This window comes from Sphaerodactylus townsendi, linkage group LG06 (genome assembly GCF_021028975.2).
Source record: "Sphaerodactylus townsendi isolate TG3544 linkage group LG06, MPM_Stown_v2.3, whole genome shotgun sequence".
Lineage (NCBI taxonomy): Eukaryota > Metazoa > Chordata > Lepidosauria > Squamata > Sphaerodactylidae > Sphaerodactylus > Sphaerodactylus townsendi.
Window position 1 is genome coordinate 114,001,806 of NC_059430.1, and position 12,335 is coordinate 114,014,140.

Here is a 12,335-nt window from a genome sequence, read left to right on the forward strand (position 1 = left end):
TGGCGGTGAGCTTTTTTTTCTTAAAGGTTCTTTCCTCTTTAAGTACTTTTAGAGCGAGGTAAATGTAATCCCAGTGATTGGACGGTGGATTTCCACAAGCTCCCTCTTCCAGAGAATGATGAATTCCGGAGAGGAATTTCCCTGTTCAATGGGGGAGCATGGCAAATGTGTACTTCTTCATTCCAGATTGAAATGTGGAATTCCAGATGGAAATGGAATTAAGATCTGTTTTACAACATAGTTATACGTAAATTGGAGAGGCAGGATATTGCCTTTTGAAGTTATACAATGTTAAGTCTTTAAGTCTACAATGTTAAGCACGAGCCTTGTAAATCACTGGAATTTTAGGCTTGGGCTGCAGTTCTTCCGTTTGTTTCCACCAGTACCACTGAAAGTGGTCAGCAATCTGGTGCGTGGAAGAAGACATCAGGATCGTTTAAATTGAATTCATACATTATCTTTCTGACTACTGCCTGCTCTTGGGAACGTATTGTGAGTTCTTCCAAAATGTAAGTTTTGCTTTTGTACCTACAACAGCAAAGCAATCCAGATTTTTTTTCCTTCCATGATTTGGTTTTCCCTGGCTTTTTAATCATGCCACTGTGACTTTGCAAGCATGTACGGCCGTTTCGTTTTTCTCATTCAAAAATATACGCCACGTTGCTCCACTGTTGCAATAACTGACGGCGTGCCAGAAACTGCGGGAGGCTCCGACTCCTTTACGATAGCAGTATCTCGGGAGCTGTTCCAATTCATGAATTCCTGGAACCGGTTGCTGTTCTCCTGTGGAGCAAGTTAAGATCAGACGCGGAGCAGCGCTTCCTCTGAATGTATTTTTGATGCCTAGTGTTTAGGAGGCTCTTAATAATGGAGGATTATGGAGGTGATTTTTGCCAGCGCAGCTACTAATTGCTGATGCGGGAAGCTAGTTGTCCTAGTACTGACTCATTAATTCTGTGGATCTGTCCTTGGTCTCTCACTGGTGGTGATTGATGCTAGAATGGCAGGGCAGGAAGAGATAAACCAAGGATGTCCTCCTTTCTTCTTCCCATTCACTCACTCCCAGTTTGAGGATCCCCTTTTCCCACCAGTCTTCTCTTGGAAAATAAATTTCCTCCTTTCTTTTAGTCACTGATGATAACTTTATCTTGCCTTTTTGTTGTTTCTAGCTTCTAGACCAGGGGTGTCCAACTCTGGCGCTTCAGATGTTCATGGAATGCAATTCCCATCAGCCCCTGCTGGCATGGCCAATTGGGGATTGTAGTCCATGAACATCTGAAGCATCAGAGCTGGACACCCCTGGTCTAGACTATTCAGCCAAGAGCCTTTTCTGCAGGTGTGGAATGTGCGCTGTCTGCCTCTTGATGCATGAGTTAGCATGGTACCATTCTAAACCTCCTAGGAGTTCTTTGCCCTTTTCTGCAATTTCAGTATTCTTCTCCCCCATATGGTTTTTGTTGGGGCAGGGGGGTTTGCTGCAAAGGAGATTGTGTCTGTTTTTAAAGAACCACCCCTCCAAACAACTAGCCCATCCTCCCTTCTTTTAATGTGGTTGGCACAGGCATTTGGATAAATGCAGTGGACTGCCCTATTTTATCGAGCTTGGCCCTAAGGCTGAGATGTTATGTGCATTTGCTTGAGCGTCAGCCTTATTGAAATTGGGGTAAATATTTTCCCCCAATATAAACTGGACCAGCTTAAATATACATTTTGACAATGCCAGGGTTTTTTGGGAGAACAAGCACTCAGATATTTTGTGCACTTCACCAGCTGGTTTTGTACCTTTGGTGGGTTTATTTTTCCTCTGACGTAATACCTCTCAGGTCAGTTTGCCTGATGGCCAGATGGGGAATAGAAACAGTTGGTTGGCCACATATTACACCAGGCAATTTCTGTTCTTTTAATCTGTCCTCTCACCAACCTCAGCTGGAAATCTGCAGAAATTGCTGAGATACTAGGGAAAGTAAGTTCTTTCTTGGTGGTGAAAGGGGTGGAATTCTTGAAGTCAGCAGACTGTCAATGCAGTCTTAAACATTTTGCTCCCTTCAGAAGACTGGGTGATGGTGGAAAGGGCCATCCCATCACCACCAACTTATGGTAATCCTTTGTGGTTTTCAAGGCAAGAAACATTCAGAAATGGTTTTGGTGGGTTTTCTGGGCTGTGTGGTCGTGGAATGGAAAGATGTGGTTGATAGTATTGTACAATATCTTTGCATAACACATCTTTGAATAACAAGTTCCACCCAAGCACCTACTGATTGGTTCCCCACCCTGAAACATGGACAATACATACCCAAAACATTCCCTTCTCTCTGGACACAGTGTGTAACAGACTTCCCTCTGTGATACACCTCTGAAGATGCCAGCCACAGGTGCAGGTGAAACGTTAGGAACAAGATCCACCAGACCACGGCCACACAGCCTGGAAAACCTACAACAATCAGTTGAAGCTGGCCATGAAAGCCTTCAACAATACATTCAGAGATGGTTTGCCATTGCCTGCCTGTATAATGTATAGTGGCCGTGGACTTCCTTAGCAGTCTGCTAAATCCAAGCCCTAACCAGGGCTGACCCCGCTTAGCTTCTAAGATCTGATGGGATTGGCCTAGCCTGGTCCATCTAGGTCAGATCAGTCAATTTAGGATGACACCATGAATCTGTTAGTAGGTTGGCTCCTTGGTCGTTTTACAGGATAGTCAGTTTATTTTTTAATCACAGGCAATTCTGTTGTTCATAAATTCCAAAAGGAAACCTGGGAAGCATAGTTGCTTCGGGCATTCTCAGAAATGCAATTGGGCGGTTTGATTGAAAAACCACCAGTTTCATTTTTTAGGGAATCGCTTGCTTTTTAAACACAGATTATGTTTTGTGAACGTTTATAACTGATATTTGATACCGAGTATGTACTGAAAGAGAACTTTTGTGTGGTGTTTCCATATCATCTTTTTAACCTCCTGTAAGGAACTTTGTATTGATTCCTTTGTTTCTTCTTCCCGTCCCCCCAGTAAACCTGAGCCAGTTCCAGGGTGAGGACCTGTAATACAGCAGGATAATGCGGAAGCCAAGCCCTCAGAAAGGTAAGCACGGATATTAAGCTGAAGGAAAGGCCGAGAGAAGCCTTGAGTTTAATTGGGGTGTGTTGGATCAGGGTCTGCGGGAGGAGCTGTGGTGAAATGGCAGAGTGCTTTCTTTGTGTTAAGAAGGTTTCGATCCTTGACATCTGCCCTTTAAGGATCTTAGGTAGGAGGTGTCGGGAAGGCCTCTGCCCGAGTCCCTGGAGAACCGCTGCCAGTCTGATACTAAGCTGGATAGATCAACCTCATGCCTGTTTATGAGGCAACTCTTTATACACTCAATCAATGTGCATTAGTGGGGGGGCCAGAGGTTTCTTTGCTTTTCTTGAGACCGTGACCCACATTTAGATTTTGATCCCCTTGTGTAGAAAGCCACCCCCAGCCTTCAGAAACGGGTATGGTTTCTTATTTAGTTCTTTTGCTTCCCTTTTTTCATATCAGCGGATCCATATTTAGGTGCTGTTCGTCATTTATTTGGCACGTGCACACTCAAGGGTCTCTCAGCTAAAATGGAGTTTCATTCTGCAGCAGGGGGTGGATGTCCACAGGGCTTCATATTCTGGGTATGCAGGATCAGCCTCATCAACTTCAGACGGGCCGGGCAGATTAAAAGGCATTCTGTTAAAGAGAGCTCCTGGAGAAGACCGACTGTTAGAAATATACACAAGCTCAGTCCCTGATATTGTGTGGTTGGGTCTGCCACCAGCAGCAGGCATTTATGGATTGTGCCTGCAGCCCTTAGTAAGAATTCCAAAGGTGTTCACAGCCACAAAAATGTTCAGGACCCCTGCACTATAGCATTACAGTGTAGTGGGGGAGATCTGGGGTCTGTCAGAATTGCCCTTATGTGCTTTTGCCCAGGAGAATGTGGAAGGGGTTGAAGGACCAGCAGTGGCTTAGTGGTTAAGAGCAGGTGCATTTTAATCTGGAGAACCAGGTTTGATTCCCCACTCTGGCACTTGAGCTGTGGAGGCTTATCTGGGGAACCAGTTTAGCTGGAGTACTTCAACACATGCCAGCTGGGTGACCTTGGGCTAGTCACAGCTCTTTGGAGCTCCCTCAGCCCCACCCACCGCACAGGGTGTTTGTTGTGGGGGGGGGGAAGGGAAAGGAGATTGTTAGCCCCTTTGAATTTCCTTACATGAGAGAAAGAGGGGATATAAATCCAAACTCTTCTCTCTTCTCGAATGGCCACAACCACTGCAGGAATGGGCCAGTGCCATGACGTTTTTTTACCCCTGTGTAGATGCATCCTGTGTTACCCTGTAAAGCTCTTTGTACAGAGATATTGGCATATGAATGATGATGATGATGATGATGATGATGATGATGATGATGATAGTGCAGTTTTCTAGGTGGTGGTGTTTAGCAATAGACTGTGTATTGGCTCCCATTGTTTTCAGTTTCCCTCTGCTTTGCTGTAACAAATAGATTTTCGGCAAGTAGTTTTTTTTTTAAGGAGAGCCTCGCTTGCAGTTCAGTTTATAGGCAACGCCAGTCAAAGGGAGCCACAGTAACCCCCATGTTGCCTCTTTGGCACCATCTGCTCACGCACTCAGCCTGGTGCAAGCCGGTGAAATGCTGGCAGATGGATCCTTTCCATGAATGAAGCATGAAACCGACAACCAGTGTATCTCACAGCACTCCTCTCTATCAGGCAGCCAAGAATGCTGCTGTTTCCTCTTTGGCCATCCAGGGCAGCTGGTTATTCATTCATTCATTCATTCATTCATTCATTCATTCATTCATTCATTCATTCATTCATTCATTCATTCATTCATTCATTTATTTATTTTTGAGTTTTTTATACCGCCCCACCCCCGAAGGGCTCTGGGCGGTGAACAACAGATTAAAACAACATACAATGGACTACGATTCCCATCAACCCCTGCCAGCATGGCCAATTTGGCCAATCTGGCAGAGGCTGATGGGAATCATAGTCCATGAACATCCGGGGCGCCAGAGTTGGACACCCCTGCTCTACAGGTAACCAGCAGTTGGAGGAACAAACAAAGGACAGTCTGAGGTGATGATGATTCATGAAGACAAAGGTGTAGTAACTTGATTCCTCACTTTCGTGTTTGTGTGGTGTTGTTTTTCTCAGCAATAGACTGGAAAGATGGCAAAAAGCACAAGTACGGGCGCCTGTCAGAACCTCCCTCTCAGTACCAAGGTATGAAACAAATTTATCTGGTTTTTCCATTCCTGTCCTTGTTAGTAGATTCCTCTGCCAGTCCCAAGGGATACAAAATAGGCCCAGAGGTATCTTCTTGTTGCCCAACTAACGTTTGTGACTTCTAGGATTATTTCTCCAGAAGAGCGTAGCATAAAGAAGAGCAATGAATAAGGACAGCCAGGAAAACAAATGCCAGAAGACCTGGCCTAGAGGCCAAGCAACATTAGTTAAATGGCTGTAGTAGCTACAGCAGTGCCTTTGGATTGATTTGCTAGTATGGCATCCTGAAGAATGTAGGTTATTATTCCTTTACCTCTTCAGCAGATATCGGCAGAAGAGTTTAACGTTAGTTGAAAAGCCAGCGTGTCAATTAACAATAACAATTTTGGAAAGGACCCCCAGTGTAGTGGCTGTAGAGCAACTTTAAAAGAGTCAGCTCCCACCTGAAGGCATACAGAGAGGTTTGGGGAGTTTGTTTGTTGCAATGCAAATAAAGCACAAGGAAGTACTAGAGTTGAGCCATTTGTTTCTCTTGCATTGGCAGCCTTTTAAAAAGCAGCTCCCAGTTACTCCTGGCCTGGGTTGCTCTTGAACTGAAGAGGAAAAGAGCAACATTTATCAAAAGCAAATTTGTAGGGCCTGAGATTTCCTTCTCAGTCAGAGGACCAAGGCACATGTTACTACCATTCTGCAGAGACAGCTTAAAATAATCTGTGTACATAATAATTGCTTAGGACCGTTTACACACATGTGGTCTCCTTCGCTTTGAGCAAACATTCCTTCAGGTTTGATTCTCAGTTATGCACACTTGCCGGCTGTCAGAGCAGAAAATCCCCATGCTTTCCAAAAGCTCTTAAAGTGTGACTTTTTCTCTCCCTTTGCAGGGAAAGTGAAGGAGATCACCATGTAGTTTCCTTGGGTTTTCTCACACCTCCCCGCCTTCCCCCGCCCTGACCACAGTAGTTCCTCTTACACTTTGGACCCTCATTTCAGGAGGATCAGAAGGACTTATTTTTAAATTTTATTTTAGTGCTGAAGATCTATCATTGGAGCAGTAAACAAATCCAAGTGAAATTGACAAGCTGGTCTAGCATAATAATGCCACACCTAAGATGGCTTCAAAAAAAAAAGTGGCAGGCAATCTCTCCAAATGAAGGCTTCATTAAAACAGTCAAAGGGAGCTGGGCGGGCAAAATGGTAGATTGGCTCATCTAGGGACACTTCGTAGGAGGGCACCCAGTGTAAACAACTGCTGGGAGACCTCACTGCAAAGCAAAGTTAGAGAATCGACTGCGGGGCAAGTAGTGCATGCATAAATGGCCTAGAACTGCCACTTGCCTGGGGGAAAGAAATATCCTTGTCCCTTAGCAGAGTCTTAATCGGGTGTTGTGGCCCAGCTTCGCCTGAGCTCATTAGTAGCTGGAAGCTAAGAGGGTTGGCCATGGTTAGTCCTTGGATGAGAGACCACCAGGGAAGACGGGGGGGCAGTGAAGAGGAAGATAATGGCAGAGCTCGGAATGCTCCTTGGATGGAGTCACCATGAGTTGACTACAACCCAGTGACACTTTCTTCTTCATGAAGGATCAGAAGAACTTTACTTTTTAAAAATTCCATGCTGAAGGTCTGTCACTGGAGCAATAGACCCAGTGAAATTGACATGGTCTGGCACACTGAAGCTAGACCCGGAAAGAGGCGGCAGGCAACTTCTCCAAAGGGTGGTTGCATGGAGACAGTGAAGGAGTGGGGGTGGGCAAAATGGCAGATCAGCTCAGCTAGGGACACTTTGCAGGAGGAGAATCCTTGTGCAAACAAAAAACCATAGGGAAACACCACTGCGAAGTAAACAGCTGTGGGGTCAGACATTTTTCTCCAGGCTTGTTGGCAACCCTTTATTTGGTGGGTCTGGGTTGAAAATCTGAAAATGTAGAGTCAAGTGAGAACTGTTAATGATTTTTCTCTTCTGCTGCCTTCAGCGTTCTCCTAACACTGAGAAATAGAGATCTCTTGCTATTTATGGTGTGCAGGAGTTAATAAAATGCAGGCTTGTAGGAGGTGAGATTTCCATTCTAATTACCCAGAAACATGTGTCTCAAAAGTAAGTCTTTCTTTATTTGGAGTGTTCACTTCCTCTCTTGAACGCACTGCCTGAGGCTGTTTGCAACAATATGAAAACAATGGAACCATAAAAATGAACATCATAAATAACTAGCAACAATTAAAAATATCTGTCTTGAACCTCAAGGCCATCAGTAATAGAAGTAAAAAGGCCCCCCATAAATCAAAATAACAATGTATAGTCGAAGTCTTTTATAGGACTTAACTTCATAATTAAGTATACTTAACAATGCTGTCTTAAAGCAGAATCACGAAGAGTGTGAACTGAAGTGAATGAATGGACTTCTAATATCTTTTGGTTAGTCTATATATATAAAAAGCTAACAGTGTTTTTGTTGATGACAGTATAGCTCAGTAACTGCTGGGCCAATTCCTCTGAAAATTCCCAGCCACCACATAGCTCAATGCGGCGAGGAGTGTTTTTAAGCATTTGGTCCCACATACCTGAAATTTCCAACACCTAGCCCAGGTAAAAGCGCCTTTTTTCCTGGCACCTCCTGAGTGAGAAGGACCATGGCCACAGCTGCCCTCGGTGGCGGTGTAACCTCGGTCACCCTTAGAATGTTCATGCTGCTTAGAATGTTCACTCAGACGGCCAGATATGAGCAGTGGAAACAGTACATAGGCAGTAACTCCAGTGGAAGTGAAACACATACAGGCTAGGCCACATTGAGCACATGAGGGGAGAGGAAGGGAGGGAGAGAGGAGTGGAGGGAGAGTGGCATGCAAAGGGGAAGAGAGGGAGGGAGAGGAAAGGGATGGAGTAGGAGGCATGCAAGGGAAGAGAAGTGAGAGAGGGGAGACAGTGAGGGGTGGCATGCAAGGGAGGGGAGGCAGGGGGGCCAGCATCTTGATATGACACACCTGGGCACCCTAAGCCCGGAGTGGAAGGGAGGGAGGGTGACATGCAGGGAGAGAGAGTGAGGGAGGGAGAGAGGTGGGGGTGACATGCAAGGGAGGGAGCCGGGGAGGAGGGCCAAGGCACCCTGGAATTCCCTGAGATCACTGTGGATTTACAGTTAAAGAGAAAAACCAAGGCACTTTTACCAAGCTGGCCTCTGCAAAGATTTGCTGCACTACTGTCTCTCTTTCACATTTCTGTTTGTGAGCAGCAATAAGCCACAGCAATGCATGGCTGGGCCCCGCTAGTTGCATATAAGTTTGCATTTGTAAATTTACAAAATATGAAAAATAATATTTTTAAAAGAAGCCAGGGGTCTTAGGAGACCTTCTGAGACCTCTAACTTTTTTTAAAAAAAATTATATATGATTACATTTTGCACATTTACAAATGCAAGCTTTTTCTGCTTAGCCATTATCGAGTGATGGTTTTTTAAAACTGGTTGCATTTTTTCATCACTATGTATGTCCCACCCTGCCTTCTTTTATTGGTTGGGTGGTCCTAGGTGAAAAGGATCACTAAAACAAAAATTGTTTTTGCTCCATCAATAGCTGTTTGGAGGCTACTTGCTGCTTTCCTGTTTGGGAGAAAGAACAGGTTAAAGGTCAAGACGTTAAACTTGACTCCTTTTTCTCCCTCTCAGTTGTACCTTTCTGTTGCAGGCAGGAGACTTTATCAACCTCTGTTGTGGTTGTTCTGGTTGGCGCTGGGTTTTGATGGGAAGACACAGTCAGTGTGGTGAGCGAGGGGGTGAGCAGCTGAACAGCAGCCAGTGCAGTCTCAGGAATGTCATTCATATTCAGACAGAAGGTAGACCATTTCCCAGAGTTTTCAGAGCTTCTTTTGAGCTCACTTTTTCTCCCCCCTACTTTTAGGTCACTTTGCCTGGGATAAATACTTGAAAGAGACATGCTCCGTCCCAGCTCCTTCTCATTGTTTCAAACAGGTAAAGAAGCGTTTTGTGTTTTTTAAAAGTTTGAATAAAAGGGTTGCTTTTAGTCAGGATAGGAACCAATGGGATATAGACTCTTCCACGTTCCTTTTTGGGGTGGGGGAGGAGGAATGGGACAGAAGTACAAAATTTCCATAATTTGGAAGCTATGGAAACAGAGACCCCCCTCTGTTGAAATACTTTATGAATTCACATAAACTTTACAGTTCAACGTGAAAAGTATGGCACACGTGAAATTGTATTGTTCATTATTTTGAAAAGCATGAGAAAAAATAGTATTTTTAGATGGATTTTATTTGTAAATTGTGTGGCAGTAAACTTCAAAATCCTTTAAACTTTTGTAACAGTGTAGCAAGAAGCCAGTGTAAGCAGGGCTGCGCACTTATATGTGCACTTATTGGGATTTGCGTCTGAATAAATATGCTTGGGAGCAGACTGTAAGTGTCATAGTAACCCCAGAGAAAATAACCTGACTTGAAGACCTTATTTTATTAATTTACACCCTGCCTTTATACTCAGTGAGGATCCAAAATGGAATACGTCCCTTTCCTCTCATTCATTTTATCTTTGAGGATAAACTAATTTGAGGGTCCAGCATTTTAGAGGACAGTTAAAACTTCCTTGACAGTGCATCTCAGCTTCAAGATTCTCTGTGACTTAGAATTGAGACATGGAGCTCTGAAGACCCTGTTGTTCTTAAGATGCTGGGAAGAATTCAGGGTACGGGAGGGGGGGGGGCATGCAGTTTGATTCCTGAGTTTGACAGAGATCCTGGTTCTCCTCAGTCTTACACCCCACCCACCAATGAATTCAAGATCAGCATGAAACTTGAGGCCCAGGACCCGAGGAACACCACTTCCACATGCATCGCCACTGTAGTGGGGCTGACGGGTGCTCGTCTCCGGCTGCGCCTGGACGGGAGCGACAACAAGAATGATTTCTGGCGTCTGGTGGATTCTGCAGAAATCCAGCCCATTGGAAACTGTGAGAAAGATGGAGGGATGCTGCAGCCCCCACTGGGTGAGTAGAAACCTTTGTCATCCAGCGTGGTGTAGTGGTTAAGAGCAGATGCACTTTAATCTGGGGAACTGGGTTTGAGTCCCTGCTCTGCTACTTGAGCTGTGGAGGCTTATCTGGTGAACCAGATTAGCTTGTGCACTCTGACACATGCCAGCTGGGTGACCTTGGGCTAGTCACAGTTCTTCAGAGCTCTCTCAGCCCCACCCACCTCACAGGGTGTTTGCTGCGGTGGGGAGGGAAAGGAGATTGTAAACCCCTTTGAGTCTCCTTACAGGAGAGAAAGGGGGATATAAATCCAATCTACTCTTCTTCTTCTCTGCATCTGGGAAGCATGTTTACATTGTGTGTTAGATCCCGAGGGAGGACAAGCTATTCCTTTTACTGCTCAGGTTTTTTTTAAAAAGTGCTTTGGAATAATGCTGAGGAGATGAGGGTGGAGCACAAAGCGCTGTCCTGAAAAGTGTGTGTGTGTGGTTCTACTCATGTTCTGTGAAGCAGCAGTTCTCCAGCTGTTCAGTATAGTGACCCACAAGTCCAAATTTACTTGGCAAGGGGACCCATCCAGGGCTGGCCCGAGGTGTCCCAGGCAAACCATGACCTTGGCACCATCTAGTTCAGCATTCCATCTTCTACAGCGGCCAATCAGATGCGTTTGAGAAACCAACAAAGATCACACAAAGGGCGCACTACGAACCCCAAGCAATTGACATTCTGACATACACAGCCTTTGCATGTGGAGGTAACATGCTAGTCTTTGACCACCCTCTCCTTCTCCACTATTCCATCTGAGCCCCCTAAGAGTCCAAGGAACTCACTCTGGTAACCATCAGGGCATGTGTTACTTGATTGACGTGTGTATGCCGTGAAGGAAGAGAACAATGGGAAGAGCAGAGGCGGCCATTATGGAGGGTGAGCCCATGAACCAGGTTTAGAGATCTCGTGACCCACTTTGGGTCCCAACCCGCAGTTCAGGAAACACTTCTGTGAAGGGGACCTTGGCTCAAATTAACAGTGAAAATGGGAGCATTTTCTTTGTAGGCGGTGTGTTCATTATGAATCTTTAAGCTACTTTAAAAGTGACTTCTTCTGGCTTGACATATTCCCCTCTTCAGTAAGCACTTCCTTTTCTCACCTGCTTTGGATCAAGGGGTGTGTGTGTGTGTGTGCGTGTGCGTGCGTGCGTGCGTGCGTGCGTGTGTGTGTGTGTGTTGCACATTGCTAATGGCCAAATGCAGCATTCCTTCAACCTATGGGAAATTAAATCTTGCTGTGGTAGTGCCCTCAGGTTTGAAGTGATAATGAATATGCCATGCCTGCACGCACACACATATCAAGATGTCTTGCTAGCTACAGGAGTAATTTTTTTCTAAAATCTGACTTTGGGCAGGTTTAACAATGTCAGGGCTTTACAGAGCTGGGATAAAGTGATTATGTAAATATACACATTGAGTTTAAGGTAAACGAGTGTGATCCGCAACACACAGATCAGCTGTGGCTTCATGTGACTACTATATCTGGCCCACCAGAAGTTGACCACAGTACAGATCTTCCATAAAAAGGGTCTTCTTTTTTTAAAAAAATCCCTCTTTTTGTTAAAAATGTGCATTATTTCCAAATTTAGTTCCCACTCGTGAGTTATTATTACAGCTTCTCTCCTAGATGGTAAAGGATAGGGGCATAGTGGTTAAGAGCAGGTGCATTCTAATCTGGAGGAACCAGGTTTGATTCCCCGCTCTGCCGCTTGAGCTGTGGAGGCTTATATGGGGAATTTAGATTAGCCTGTGCACTCCCACACATGCCAGCTGGGTGACCTTGGGCTAGTCACAGCTTTTCGGAGCTCTCTCAACCCCACCCACCTCACAGGGTGTTTGTTGTGAGGGGGGAAGGGCAAGGAGATTGTAAGCCCCTTTGAGTCTCCTACAGGAGAGAAAGGGGGGATATAAATCCAAACTCCTCCTCCTCCTCCTCCTTCTTCTTCTTCTGGGTTTTTTCTTGGCCACTAGAGGACAGGAGGTATAATCATGATGTAACCTCAAAGGGTCTGTGCCTTTAAGTCCCAGCTGGCTTATGGCGACCCTGGTAGAGTTTTCAAGGCAA

The 12,335-nt window shown here is 45.2% G+C and overlaps 1 protein-coding gene across 2 annotated transcripts in view; it reads left to right on the forward strand.

Moving 5' to 3' along the window:
* SCMH1 (Scm polycomb group protein homolog 1) overlaps window positions 1–12,335 on the forward strand; it is a 57,882-nt gene that overhangs the window by 12,015 nt on the left and 33,532 nt on the right. For both annotated transcript variants that reach the window (XM_048500723.1, XM_048500724.1), the window contains exons 2-5: window positions 3,006–3,077; window positions 5,179–5,247; window positions 9,142–9,212; window positions 10,004–10,238. In XM_048500723.1, the coding sequence (XP_048356680.1) occupies window positions 3,053–3,077; window positions 5,179–5,247; window positions 9,142–9,212; window positions 10,004–10,238 (400 nt within the window). In that variant the 5' untranslated portion in view covers window positions 3,006–3,052. The remainder of the gene's footprint in view (window positions 1–3,005; window positions 3,078–5,178; window positions 5,248–9,141; window positions 9,213–10,003; window positions 10,239–12,335) is intronic.